Below are 15,628 nucleotides of genomic sequence, written 5' to 3'. Positions count from 1 at the left end.
GAAGGGTTTCGTTACCTAGGTATTTATGTCACACAAAATGTGCCCAGGTTCCTGGAGGAAAACCTGCTAATGCAGCTGAGGCGCATCGAGGCGGATGTCTTGCATTGGAGGGGGATCCCAGTCTCTCTGATGGAACGTACTGTGCTCTTCAAGATGACGGCCCTGCAGCGGCTTCTGTATTATCTGCAAAATACCCCATTGGGGGGGGGGGGGGGGGGGGGGGGGAATCTCTCTAACTAAACTCCAGAGGGGAGTGTTTGAGGGAGGCCTGGCGGTCCAGGATATACGTGCGGATTACTAGGAAGCACAATTGTACATAGTAAATGACTGGGTGTTTGCGGCAGGAGAGGACCCGGCATTTCGGGTAGATAGAGAGGCAGTGGGACCTCAGAGCTTCCATACGTTCCTATACGGGGCGAGCGGTTGGGTCAACTGGTGTTTCACATGCAGTCTGTGGCCTGAGCCTGGAGGGCAGCCATAGATTTTTTCGATGAGAAGGAAAGCTATCAAATAGAACTCCACTTTGGTCCAGCGCACTGCTGCAGGAGGTGGGGAAACTCCAGGGATTTAGGAAGTGGGAGCTCATTGGGATGTGTGGACAGGAGGAGCACTATTGACCTTTGAGGACCATGAGCGGGTGTAGGAAATGGGACCGTCCTAACGATATAGGCTGCTACAACTTGGCAACGCATTGCACAGACACATAGTAGGGGGAGAGCAGCTACCAGAGTCATTGCCCCTGGAAGATCGATTACTGACGGAGCCTTTGATGACTAAGGCTATCTCCCTGATATACAAGACAATTATGAACAACTCCAAATACCCTCTGACGACTTTGCGCTCCACCTGGGAAAATGATCTAGGAACGCTCGAGGATGAGGACTGGGTAGAGGTGGTACAGAGCCCCAGGGAGGTGGCTATAAGGGCCCGTTTCCGTCTCATACAGGTGACGGTTCTACACAGAGCATATTACTCAAGTAAACTATTGCACAGGATGGGTCGCACTTACTGACAGATGTTCCATAGGATGCGACGCAGCGGGTTCCTTCTTCCACACCCTGTGGGGATGCCCAGTGATTCAGGAGTACTGGAAAAGGGTGGCTCAGATAACGATAAAGTAACTGGGCTGCACATAACCCTAGAGGTGAAATGGTCACTACTGGGCATTAAGGGTGATGAGGGGTGGCCCAGACATGCAAAGACTTTGCTACAATTGGCAGCTGGAGTGGCAAAGCAAAACACTGCATGGGGATAGGGGGCGAGAGACCCTCCGCGAACTGCAGACTGGGAGAGGAACTTAGACTGGTGTCAAAGAGTGGAACAAGTGATATACAAAAGCAGGGGATGTGTGAAGAAATATGGAAAAATGAGAGGCATATAGAGAAAGTTGAATAGCTAGGAAGGGGCAATTATCTCCTGGGCTCTCAGGAGGGGAGGGGAGGCAAGAGGGACTGGGCAAGGCACGAGAGATGATTTAAACTCAGTGGTCGTGTAATGTTGGTCGATGGCCGGATACTATTGTGTACCTTGTTTGAACTACTATCTGCCTATGTAACTGATATGGGTTCCATTGTATGCTGAGCTTTGTTTACAATAAAAGGAGTTTAAAAATAAATAAAAGATCAAATTTTAATACCCATTGACCTTTTTACAGCAACACCAGGGTATCAAACAATCCCTTTCAATTAACCCAATAGGATTTGCAGTCAGATAAGGATCACATTGCCTAACTTTAAACTCTTTCTCGATCAATGAATATTCTCTATTGTCTTCACATCCTAGCTTATCCTAGTAACTATCATCTATACTTACACATAAACACTCATCGAAATATAGCACAAAATTAATCAGCTCAACTAAGCCACACCAACTAAAGCAATGATTACTAGAATGCAACTATCTCAAAAAGGGCTTGGAATGCAGGAATAAAATGCCCTACTGCTTCATACCCAGAACATGAGAGAACCGATATCCACTTTAAAACATCAAAACAGCAAGGAACACCTCTTTAAAAAAAAAAAAAAAAAAAAAAAAAAGGAGTAGTAGCTAAAGTAATAGCAACATTAAAACACAGCACAGTGGGTCGCTTCTTTTTAACAAACATGATAACAGATCACTGACATTGTCCAACCAAAACTCTGTGATGGTGTCAAGCGTTGCAAAGTTTGATTCAATAATGGTAAGCTTCTATATAATGCTAATAACACAACTACAGTTTTCCAAACCTATCACTCTCCAGAGACAGAACTACGTAGAGATGATTCCAACATAAATGACCGCTGTCAAGACTTTCCACTTGAACAAATGAGCTCCTTCAAGAGATCAGTGATCTTACAAGAAATAGAAAAAGGTATGGATCACAATGAAACATCCAACAAAAAACAAACATCAATAAAAGACAAAGAGGTGGAATAATAAAACTGTTTTATCTGGTATAAAATTCAATGGGCACAATTAGCAATACCTTGACCAAAATTGTGCATTCCCTAATTTCACAATCTACAATACTAACAGAAAAAATGACTGCCCTGAAAGAGGCGGTTTAAAATCGGTCGGCCCTGAAAGTCCATCAAAAGACCAAATGAGAAAGTTGGGCTCCTTATTGGAAAATTACAGATATTACAGAGAATATAACGTATTTATGTAATACACATTTAAAAATAGCAGCACAAATGTGCCAGTGCCAAGTAAATTCTACAAATAAAGACTTAATAGAAAATCAATAACATTCCAACTGAGAACAAGGAGGAAAAAAAACAAGAATTATAAGTTCCACAAGAAACAACATTCTTAAAGATAAATGCGTAATACAAGAATCTTCTCAAATGTTATACACTGTATAAGGCTGGTTTACTAATAACATTAATAATTCATGTTACCAATAAGCGTAAATTGTCAGAAACGATTAAAACAAATAGAAAAATGCCTCAAGGAACAATGCCACCGGAATCTTAAGCAGCCAAAGGCTTCAGAAAATATTTAAGCAAACTTGAGTTGAAGTAACTGAGGAAATTAAACAACAAATCCAAACTCCTCCCTAATAACAACTCCGGGCCAATGAATCCGAAATTATTTCCAATACATGAGAATAATAAACAGTGTAAGGAACAACGAAACTAGACTGTAGAAATAACAATCATTAGATCTGCTACTATGAATTAGAAATAAAAAAAACGGTACATCAATCAATAATAAAACAGAAAACTAACACTGCCAACTCAAAGCAGGCCTAGAGCGGAAACTGAATTAAGTGACAAAATATGAAATATTGAAACCAACTGCAAATGAGATAAATGAATAAAGGAAACAGTAGACGGAGTACCAAATGAAAATGTACTTTGGACAAACGAATACGAGAATGAAGGAAACTCAAAACAGAACCTTACCTACTGACAAACATTACATATAAAAAAAAAAATAAGTTGAGAAATGTAATTGTACTCTCAAAAACAACAATCATCTAGAACAAGCTATAGCTTTAGCTCAAAATGTATAGTCAACTCTAATAGATCTATGCTTACAATATAGCTTTGAAGGCAAATATGACAATTTAAACAGGCAAAACATTAAACCTATGGTCCCCAAACTTAACTGAATCACGTAACATAGAATGACCTACTAAGTACTGAGTCCATATTTGAACAATCAATTAATTAGGAAATCACCCATACCAAATGGCCTTCAAAAGATTTATGGAATAAAATTTGGTCAAAGAAAAACCACTTAAAAGAGTGGGGCATTATTCTAAAATTGGGGAAGCAAAATAAATACCCACTTCCCTTTAGGAAATCCATCACCAGCAAAAGCCCTACAATGGCATATTCAGGAGAAAAAAAATACTTTTTTTTTTTTTTATAATAACGGCCCACTGAAATTACTTCTGAGGTGGATATCTTGAAAGTAAAAACTGAGTAATGATAAACAAGAGAGGTCTACCTTCCACCTACGATTAGTACAGATGACAGACAACTAGGGATCAACTTCAACACATTACAGACCCTCAATGGTTTCCAAAGTTATTAACTCATCCGCAATCATGACCTATGCTCTTGGAATAGAGCAGGTACAGATAGACAAATTAAACATAATGGTGGAGGAATTATAAACTATTGAAATCTCCACACAATTTAAGGATAAAATGTAACTTATGGTGATTAACATCTGCATTTCACAAACAAAGTATTAATAGAAAATATGTTTGATCAATTCAACACTAGGTTATGAAACTTAATTCTTATATAAAAAGACATCCCAATAACTAGGAATTTCAATTCAAACATAATATGCAGAAGTCAGGCAACAAATATTGTTAACCTGGATGAACAATTTAGCATGCCACAACTGGTCTGCAATATCGTTATATCTACCGCAAATGGAAGAAAAATTATTTAATCACTTAGGAATATGGGTTTTAGACTACTTAATGGCATATTCCTGAACGATCAACAAGCTAATCACAAGTTTCACACAGAAGGAAGCAAAACTGTAATTAATTATTTCTAGATGTGACAGAATTTGATAAATATAATGACTTCAAAATCATTATTCACCTATACAGAGATCCCTATCCTCAATATACCTCTTTAAAGTGAGCAACTTTTCTACTATAATCCAACATGAATATTGAGCAAAGTGTCCTGATGGTAAATAGGCAACTTATTTGGAATTCAGAGTTCCAGTCACACATAAGTATACTGTGGGAACTGGCCTTCATTCTGGATGCACTAAGCTTGACACATTCCATTCAAAACATGTCTTGTAACTGGATATCCACTTGAGAAAACCTGTAAAGAATTTTTTAATTTCGCCTTTTTTTCTGCAGCCCAAAACAAAAAAAGGGAGGTACAAAGGGTGAATACCATGGATAGCCAGATATTTAATTTTGATCAAAGAGGATAAAGGAAAAACTTGAGAGCTGCACAAAAACAAAGTTAATACAGATGAAAGAAGGACCATTACTTATAAATACAAAGCAGGTATATAATATTAGACTACAGGGACAGGCAGATGCTTAAATAGAACTGCAACTTGCAATTAACCATAATGATACTCAAATGACAATAATTCTGGTGTACTGTAGCCTATGGCTCGAATCATCATAAGCATGGCCTAGAGTTTTTTATACACCAGTTAGAAAATCTTCATTTCCAATCTATATGGAGGTCAAACAAATAAAAACAATATTTTAGTTTATGACATGGGTCAACAAAAATATCAAACTTCACACAAGTTAGATGAGAAAATACTTATAACTTGTTGAAATTCTTGTGCATCTGGCCCAAACAACATGCCACTATCTGCAATAAAGCTCTCATCAACTGACTGCATCATTCTTTTTTTAACAGGAAAACAGGAAATAATGGCACAGGTGCATATAGCCAGATCTGGCCATTGTGGAAAGGTTCTGTTTTACAATCTATATACAAAACATCTTCTAACATTATTAGTACAATGGGTTGACGCCAAAGAAATTATACACCCTTAGACTGGATTTACAATACATTTCTCAAAAGTAGACAAGATAGTCACATTAGTGACATTGGCTTGTTGCTCTTTGGAAAACAAAGATCACAAACTATATTTGTGTTTCATCAATAACTACACTGCCTTCAAGAAGTCGGTAAGAAGCATTCTTTGGACAAACTACATGCTTGGGGAATAGATCACACTATTATATCTACTACCAGAGCTTCATACAAATACCTGGGTTCACATAAAAGTGACAGGTATTAACAAGCTACTGACCTAAACGAGGATGTATCTTAGCCATGCTTCTCTTTTCACATTCTATTTCTGACTTTACCTAATTTCTTACTTAAACTAATGGGGATTCTCCTAGATTTGGCGAACAGAGTTAGATTTGGCAAACAGAATCTTCTATTTAGGATATGCAGATGACCTTAATTTGTTTTCGGTGACTCAGAATACATTACAAAGACAACTAATGTTTTATTATTCAATTTTAACAAAATAAAAACTATGTTGTTTGGATGTGGTAAACCAAGGTACATTTGAGAAAACATTGTGCTAGTGTCGCATTACACTTATCTCTAAGTGGAAACTGATTTGAAATTTAAATTGATCATATAAGGCGAAGATGACTAAAAGATGTAGAACAGCTATGTAACATTTATAAAAAAAAACTATGGATCTGAGGGGGGCTCAATTGGTCCCACCATCACTGTTCCTGGTAATATTAAAATATCAGACATTAGCCAGTTTGGTTTCTTTATCAAATGTGACCAACAAACTTAACTTAAGACATCAACCCTTATCTGTCTGGAAAGGCTAGTACTAGGTCTTCCTCACTTGCAAACTCAAACTCTGAATAAAATTAATTTAAATAACTATTTGTGCAAATGGTTTAAGGCAGATACAAAAACCCTGAAATTCAAAATAAAAGACCTAGTTTTGACATCAGGGAAAAGATTTTGATCAACTACAGGTTAAAAGAACTAATATTACATAGCAACCTCCCATCTATAGCAACATTCTAACAATGACGAAGCAGGCATGACAACTAATAAAGGAAATTATAAAATCAGTGTATTGTCGCTTTGACAAGAGGTCTGCAACCAAGTATAAAAGCTTACACTACAAAGAAAACTCACCATCCACAAAGCAAAGTTAACTGGATTCAAATACCTACTTTCAAATTTAAAAAAAGCATTGGTTAGGTTTAAACTGCACTATAATTATTTCTAGCAATTTAAAGGGTATTGCTTAAATCTCACTAGCAGGTAAAGCATAGAAAGACAATGTAGTTTGTGTTACATTGAGGAAGGCACAATACAGCTAACTTTTTGCTTTTGCCTCTCATGCGGGGTATAAGGAGAAAGACCAGTATTCTGGGGCACAAAATCGATTTTTATCTTACATTAACTTTTAAGAAACAATTGTATTCATTTGTGAATCTTGGTATGAGCATTATTCTCTTGTATATGGTTTTAATTAACTGGCACAATAAATCTTTAGTTACTGCTTACTTTAACCCACATCCAAGACTCAGAGGACAATGCCCTGTATTATAATTTAAAGCATAAGGCCAATGTGACAATGTTAATCAGAATCAAACAAGCTTGAAAATAAGGAAATTATTGAAGGTGCATATTAAACACAATAGAAAGTACAACATTTTATGGAGAAAAGGGGTTATGCAGAGAGACTACCTAGGGACTCTGAAATGTTCCCTTGTAAACAGAGGAGAGAGGTATTACATGCCAAAAGTATTAGAAGGGAAGATGTCTAAAGAGACTGAAGCACATGGATCTGGGCCTTGCCACATTGTCTAACTGCAGTACAAATATTGGAGTAAAATTGGGAGAAACAAAAAAACCACACAACAAATTAAGGCCAATAAAAAGAGAATCAATAATAAAAGATTTTAATACAATTTCCTCCTTAAAATATGTTTGTAGGATTTAAAATAGATAGGTTTTCAGGAAGAGAATAAGATAGAGGGAAATAACTAGGCTGGAATACTATTCAAGCTATATAACTAATTTTAACTTACAACACAATCTCAATAAAGGAAAATAATTTATGTTTGACAAGAGTTTTTGTGTATTTAATAACTACTGATAGGCTTTGAGCCCCTCTAAAGGCGTAGGTCTTCCTGTCTGGAAAATGCACAGATACAAATCATATTTTGGTAATGTATTCCATAATTATGCTTTTTTGTGGATTCAAGAGACATAGCCGAGGGAGAGCAAAGAAATAGGTAATTTTTTATCTTGTGAAAAATAAGAGCCAAGAAGATAGCCCTTTCCAATGGTCCCCAATTCATATGTCGGGTGAGTAAAGCATGTTGATATGAAATGCAATTGGATATTAGCCTGTATTGTTGAGTTTTTGTCATTGCAAGGCATATGTATAGACAACTGGACCAGGAAAGCTATGATCTAGAAGGGCAATTTAGGAGATCTTGGGGGCATTCAATGTCATATACATGCTCAATGTACATTTGATTTTAAATTTAAATCCTGTAAAAACTGATATAATATTGGCACAGAAATGAAATGCCTATTTGATTCCTAGAGCTGAGAGGATACAGGGACATCTTTGGCAAGGAGGATTTGAGTTTTGGTAGCGGAACACAGGCTGGTTTGACTGAATAGAAAGATATTTAGTGCAGGGCCCACTTATGGAAATTGGTCAGAGATGGCCCCTTGCTGGTGGACAAACTCATTGAAGTCTATGAGGAAGCCTTGCAGTCTGGTAGCCTCCCTCTCTAGCTGCGAGAAGCTCTGATTGTATTGATACATAAATCAGGCAATGACCCCGCTCTAGCCTCAGCTTACCGGCCTATTTCTCTCCTCAACATTGATGTTAAAATACTTAGTACTGTTCTTGCCAATCAATTACGCCATTACCTCCCATACCTCATACATGAAGACTAATTCGGGTTTATTCCTAAACATAATACATTGCATAATTTGAGGAGGCTAGCTCATGTTCATCATACTTCACCAACCTGAGGAACTAAAACTTGTCTGCCTTGACATCGAACAGGCTTTCGATTTTTTGAACTGGACATACCTCTGGCAGATTCTGCCAAAAATTGGCATAGGACCCAAATTCATCTGTTGGATACAACTATTATATGTAGACCATTGTGCTCGTGTACGCACTGGGGGGGTAGTCTCTGACTTGTTTCATTTGGGGAGGGGCACCAGGCAGGGTTGGACCCTCTCGCCACTTATTTGGACTGGTGGTGCCCCTAGCATTCAGTCTCCAGCAAACCATGCGCCCATGGGCGGGTGATCACTGTTGGAAGGACCACACATTTGATCTTACTTTATGCAGATGATGCTTTTCTCAGTAGTCCGAACCTTCTCTGTCCCCATTCCTATGCAGGAACTGCGAGAATTCATAGAAATCTCTATCTTGAGGTTTAATCCTCAAGATAGCCTCATGAAAAGGTCAGGAGGCTGCATGCAGCCCCCCGGCCCATACTTTGAGTATCACTGCTTTACAGGGTAACATCATTCCACTGGCACTTTATGGAGTAGAACCATTAGCTTTCAACACTATTTTACAAGATTGGAGCTATTCTACAAGCTTGGAGATTACAAATACATTTAATAGGATGGATGCTATAGTTTAAACACATTGTGTGAGTTTCTACTGCTTGTTTCATAAATTCACATAGGTAGGGAAAATATCACATGCAGGCATATGATCAGATAGGGTACAAACCAGAGAGCTATTAACCTCAGCTGCTTACAGCAATCAAGGTATTAGAAACAGACCAAAGATCATATAGGAAAAGAGTTAAAACAGATATTGACCATAGTAAGAATGAAACATAGACAAGAAAATGCACATGTTATTTAAAAAGAGAAAGATTCAGTTGCATCGGTTTTAAATAATCTGAAGAGAGCGTGACTTAGTTTCACGTTACCGCCAAGTTAAAAAACAAAGTATGCATAGAATACTCAATACATGGCAATGTTGCCTAAAGGGCAAAGAGAATAGAATAATAGTCACAGAGTGGCTTTTAAATTTGATTTCAAAAATAATTTATGGAATAAGAACAGAAGAGCAGAGCAGCTTATTATATCACCTCATCATGTAATAATAAAAAATCATTATCAGTAAGGGGTCCAATCAGATTAGTTTGACAAACCTTAGCTCGATAAACAATAGTTGTAGCTCAGAGTCCTCAGGTTTAATGAAAGGAACAGGAGTAAAGCATTAAGAACCACCAAAACAGTTGAATAAGAAAGGAACAAGACTCTGTAAAAATCCAACACAAATTCATAAAAGTAGGTTGTATTTTTATCTTTAGACACCAAAGTCACAAATATCCCCCAGAGGGTTCCGGAGATATGAATTTTCAAAGATACAAAAAAAAAAAAACACAGTTTTTTCAGTTATCGCAATAAATCATCTTAATGGTCGGTCTGTAAACTTTGTAAAACTTTTATAATGTTGTAAACTACTACTATGATCTGCTTGCAATCAAAGCAGTTACCAGTGCAGATCAAGGCTCCATGCCTGAATGACCATAGACCTTAATGGAGTGGTCCTGATGCAAGGAATATGGGATTGCTGATCTGGTGGTTGAGTCTTTGAGGCCACCCATCGGTCGACGAACACATTGAGATGACTTTGGCCACAGGCCCCTTAACTGCTCAACAACTTTTTGGCTGGGTGACTAAACTGATGGATCCAGCAGAGTCAGAGTGCAGACTTGGATGCAACTTTTCAGGTTCAAGATCAATCTCCAAAGGCAGCACTTCGGGGGTCAGGCGTCCTTGGTTACCAACTCACCACAGCAGGCTTCTTCAGCTTTTGTGGACCTGTAGCTGCAACATGAAGTCAATCAACTGATTCTTGGAGTGACTTCTGTCTGAGGCATTAGGATAACTCTTCCTCGGGAAGGACACCATAGGTACAATCGTTTTTATGTTAGCCCAAGGAGCAGTAGGTACAATCCACTCTTCAGTGCAGCCTTTCTTTGCTGGGCCCAGGGAACTGCGGGCAGTTCTCCCTCAGTCCTCTGTACAGTGCAAATGTGGTCTCAGGTCTCGGCGGCGCTTTTAGGCCCCGTTTGAGCACTCAGGATGGGATGGTGGGTGGTGGGGGGGCGGCGGCAACTACTAGTCTTAGACTTCCTATAAAGTGTTGCATCTAGCTAGCCCAGAATGCACTATTCTACCCACTCTCAACATGGCAGAACCGTTCTAGTGATGCGTGGAGCTCCCCAGCCCACCCCAGAAACAGCTATCTGGGGGCTACATGTCCACAAAAAAAAAAAAAAGTTTGACGGCTTACACCCCCCACTCTATCTTTAATGCCAACCTGCCTGTAAAAATATAAAAGCAGCCCCTCCTGTGTGTGCCCACTATTTGTCTGTCAAAGGCAGCTTTCATCTTTGAAGCATGCCTTTTGGGCTCATACCCTGTTTGGCCTTCCTGCCAGGGAGAGATCATACCTCGGCAGGCCATTTTTGTTCTTTCCTGAATCTCACCACCCATCTCACCCCCATTAAAAGGACTGTCTTGTAAAGAGCAACTGCAAATGGTCACTAGAAAAATTTGGGCAACAAAGTGGCTACTTAGTAGAGTTGCCATCTGTGCAAAAGTTACAATAAATTAGACTTAAGCATCAAGCCAGGCTTCATGCAATGATTCTTTTGGTACCACGAAGTATCATATTTATTTATACCATTCAGATGCTAGCACTGCTAAGTAGTCAGTGTGTAACCATGTACTTGCCAATGGGGCTACTAGCCTTTCCACATTAAAAACAGCAATGCGTGATATTTACTGTCAGGATGTGTAAAGTTAATAACCACATGTTTAGAAGACAAACTAGAGTGCACCGGGGTATTGTTTTAGATTTAATACTTTGTTATTCTTTGGTAGAAGTGCTCCAGTATATTGTTTTAGATTTAGTGGTTTGTTATTTTTGGGTGGGAGTGCTCCAGGATTCAACACCATTGTTGCTCTTACAGATAAAAGAGTGTAGACTGTGGTAGCACCAGTCTTTGAACAAGTGTTCTTTCTGTAGACTTTCTCCCCTGACTAGTTGAGCACTGTACAAAATCTGTTAGTTACCTTCACAGCTGCCTATCCGTACTTAATTTAATAAACGCATGTCCTGCTTTTTAATATAATGCACCATGCCTGTAGTGCACCTTAGGGGTGAACTATAAATATTAAAAAGGAAGGTTTAGGCTTTGCAATTACTTTAAATGGCAAACGTGAGTTAGCAGTTAACAATAATCTCTGTCAGTTAGCAATAGCAGGCTTTGAGTCATATTTTGCATTGTCAAACTCATGGTGGCTTAAGTGCTACAATCCATAAGAAAGACTATCACAGGCCCTAGGTACTCCTGGCACCATATGCTTGGGTCTTATCAGTAAGTTAAATTATATTGACTGTGGGTGAACCAATCAGATATATACATTTTAAGGGTGCCAGCAATGGCACTGAGGCCTGCTTAGCAGGACTCACTGCACCTTGAGAAAACTAAAACCAGCAGCATCAGTCCAAAAACCGTGGGTGACCATGCAAAAAGAGGCATCTCCTTACACAGTGCAATTAACATGGGATTCATTGATGTTGCTTTACAAGACTGTCTTAAGCTAATGAATACCAATATTTACCAATACAAAATGCAACCAGGAGACATACATGACAAGGCAAATATTAGAACATATTTTACATTGATACATCAAGCTATACGTCAGTTTATTAAAATATAGCTTGAGATATTACGGATAGGTTATGGAAGTGTAATGGACAATGTTTAGGAAATATCTTGCCTTGTTGCAATGTTTACATTTCGAAACCATGTGAGTTATAGGAATGGAACATAAATTCGAATATATTATGAAATATTCGTGCATACCAATTCAGGGTTCAAGTTGGGGTTCTGCTATATCATCTGTAGGTCTGCCACTCAATAGTACGGTCTGAACAGTTGTAGGACAACCACACTGCCTAAACAAAAAACTGCGTCTTTACCACACATGCCTTTACACAAATTGTGTTGTAAAAGCATGTTTGGTAAAGGAATATGCTTGGCAAATTGCAACTCCCCCAGTCCTGCCTCTTACTCACAATACCCCAGCCCTTAAAAAAGCCCCTTCTATCCCCCACCCTGGGCCCCAAAACTGACCCCGCCCTGCCTGTAAAACTACCCAAATCCCACTACCCGGAGCCCTAAAACTAACCTCCTACCCATAAAACTACCCAGTCCTCCCTGTCCTGAGCCCTAAAACTGACACTCCCCTTAAAACTACCCCAACCCACCCCCCTTCCCTGAGCCTTACAACCAGCATGTCCTGCTCTTAAAACTACCCCTCCCCCTCCTTGAGGCCCAAAACCCTGCCCATTCATAAAAAACTACCCCAACCTCAGCCCCCTCGTCCTCAGCCCTAAAACTGCCCCCCCCCCAATCCTGAAAACTGTCCCAAACCCCTTCTCTGAGTCCTAAAACTACACCAACCCCCTGCCCTGAGCCATACAACCAACCCACCCTCTCCTTAAAACTACCCCTTACCTTGCCCTCAGGTCTAAAACCCTGCCCCTTCCTAAAAACTACCCAAACCCGCGACCCCCCCGACCGAAGTCCTAAAACTGATCCTCACCTGAAAACTGCCCCTTCCCCTGCCACCATGAGCCCTAAAACCCAGCCCCAGCGCGTATAACTACCCAGACCACCCCATGCCCTGAGCCCTAAAACCCTGCCCCCCCCCCAAAAAAAAAAAAAACACAACGAGCCCTAAAGCCACCATCCACCCATAAAAACTATCTCCCCCCCCACCCTCCAAACCTGGCCCCAGCCTCACTTACCTCTTTATCCTTCCTGTTCCTTCCTAAGACCTGCCCCTTCACCCCCTAACACTGACTCCCACCCCTGAAAACAGTCCCTTCCCCCTTAAAAGTACCCCGACCCCCCCATCTTCAGCCCTTAAACCCTGCAGCCTTTTAACAAAATCTACCTTGAAAAGAGTCCTAAAACCACCCCATCCCTAAAATCTACCTCCCCAAACCTAGCCCCAGCCCCACTTAACTCTCCCGATTCTTCCTCTTCTGTTCTTCTCCACCCATCGGCACAGCTAGACACACACCACTCTCTGCCGTAACCACGCATATGCATGGTTTAGGCATATGCGTGGTTAAAGCAGAGAACGGCAGAGTTCTAGTATAGGCAAGCGCTGTTACGCTTTTGGGGAAACGGCAGGCGTGGCTTTGCCTGCATTGTTAAGGCCATTTCCCGATCTGAACAGTTTTCTATGTAGGAGCACAAAGACATTTCTATAAAGCCACACTGCTCTTTATTCAGTACTAAAGTGTACCTTATACTGGGCATATTCAAGTTTTGGCTGAGGCCCTTCACCAAATACTTCTCTCGTCCAATTCTCTATCCTTTCCTTTTCATTCTTGTTCTCGTAAGTTACTCTTGGATCCACTGAAAGAAAGGAGAATATTTTCAATAACAACTATTTAACGGCAACGGGTTTCAATTACGGTTTACAAATTTTATTTGTTGACAGTAAGATTAAGTAGACTTTAGTACTTATAATCGATAAATTATAACACCATGTAAAAAAACCGCTGGGAAACAAATGAAGTTCTTTTCTTTAAAAACGTTTTCATGCGTAGCTTTGGAGCTTACATTAGTCACATCCACTACAACTGATCACTGTGTGACAGAAATCTATTTCTTTCTGAACTCTACTTCTAAAACCTAGTCAAACAGGAGATAGATTTGTCATCATTTGGAAATAAGCTCACCTTTTTGGATATCTGCATTCAAAATAATTTCTATGTGTATGCTTTACTGACATGATACATCTTAATGGTGTATTTGGGTGTAGTCAGCAACAGCCATAAATGCACTATCAGAGCCCTGGGGGTATATTTCTGCCTCATGTCACCTTAGCACCAAAACATATTGTTGCAGAGCATTCACCTGGCCTATATCGATGTGACCTGGTAACTAACAGGTAAAATGTGAATTTAACAGAGTAGCATTCTTAAATGAGACAACCACCTTTCAGCTCAGTACATTTTTCTTCAACACTATTTCTGTAGATATCCAGTAAATCGCATTGACCATGCACAGGCGGTAATGCAAGCGTTGGCCAAACCCATGGCAATCTTTTGCCAGAAGTCTCACAAACTTAGCTGTGTTTTCATTCAATATTATTTAGTTGCGAAAAAAGCAAAAGCTTCTCAGAGAAAACATACTATTTAAGATTTGTAATCCTCCAAATCAAGGTGGAGATGCCTTGGGCTGGATGACAATGCAGGGAGAAGTTACTCAAGGATCAATTTGTCTGCAGCATATTGATATGGCTGCTCCTTTTCTGAACACTTTCCCTATGAGAGTTACATCTAGTTTTACTCCTCGTTTCCATAGTTAAATTCTGTGCTCTTTCAATGTTTCTGAATCGCTAAGAAGAATTCAGCCCAACTCATTGAACAATAAATCGTCTACAGTCCTCTCAAACAGTCATTATAGCCTGTCAATATACTTAGCTATATTTAAAATATCTCCCCATCTTTAACTGTGATACATTATCGGTTATAATCATAGACAGCCCCATTTCTAATCTTTGACCCAATGTTTCAGGAATTAATAATATCATCTGAAATCAAAATATACAGTTTGCATCAACATACTAAAAACTGAAAGGATCGTTGCTACATAACCCTCCTACAGTGTATTTCCTGCCTTAGAGCTCGATAAGGTGATAAGCCTTTCTTGTGTGTCTGCACTTGGGTCTCCTGGCAGTAAACAAGGCATGTTGTCTGCCGTCCATCATCACTGGCTGAGTCACGTGACTGAACTCCACTTTCTTTTATCACTGGCTTTTTTTTCATGGGATACTGGTAAACACCTTGATAGCAATAGAAATGTAACTTCTAAACATGAATGATTTCATTTTTTAAACCTTTAGGATGCATTAATTGTAAATATTAAATCCACTACGTTTCCCTTTGCAAAACTTTTTTTATATAAGCACCCCTTGTGTTTTTTCAACCAGACATTTTGAATCTTACCTGTGTTATATTAGATTATATTAGATTTAATATCGACAAGATCTCTTGCAACACTGGATTTCATACGGTTATTCCTTTATGCAATTTATGCTCGGTTACTAAA

The 15,628-nt window shown here is 39.4% G+C and overlaps 1 protein-coding gene across 2 annotated transcripts in view; it reads right to left on the bottom strand.

Annotated features, from left to right (window-relative positions):
- The window catches only part of CENPN (centromere protein N), a 183,820-nt gene that overhangs the window by 35,772 nt on the left and 132,420 nt on the right, over positions 1 to 15,628 (bottom strand). For both annotated transcript variants that reach the window (XM_069216905.1, XM_069216906.1), the window contains exon 10: positions 13,815 to 13,927. In XM_069216905.1, coding sequence (XP_069073006.1) covers positions 13,815 to 13,927 — 113 coding nt within the window. The remainder of the gene's footprint in view (positions 1 to 13,814; positions 13,928 to 15,628) is intronic.

This window comes from Pleurodeles waltl, chromosome 12 (genome assembly GCF_031143425.1).
Source record: "Pleurodeles waltl isolate 20211129_DDA chromosome 12, aPleWal1.hap1.20221129, whole genome shotgun sequence".
In the NCBI taxonomy this organism is placed as follows: domain Eukaryota; kingdom Metazoa; phylum Chordata; class Amphibia; order Caudata; family Salamandridae; genus Pleurodeles; species Pleurodeles waltl.
Note: the sequence above shows the minus strand (reverse complement) of the source record. Positions and strands in the feature narration are given on the sequence as shown.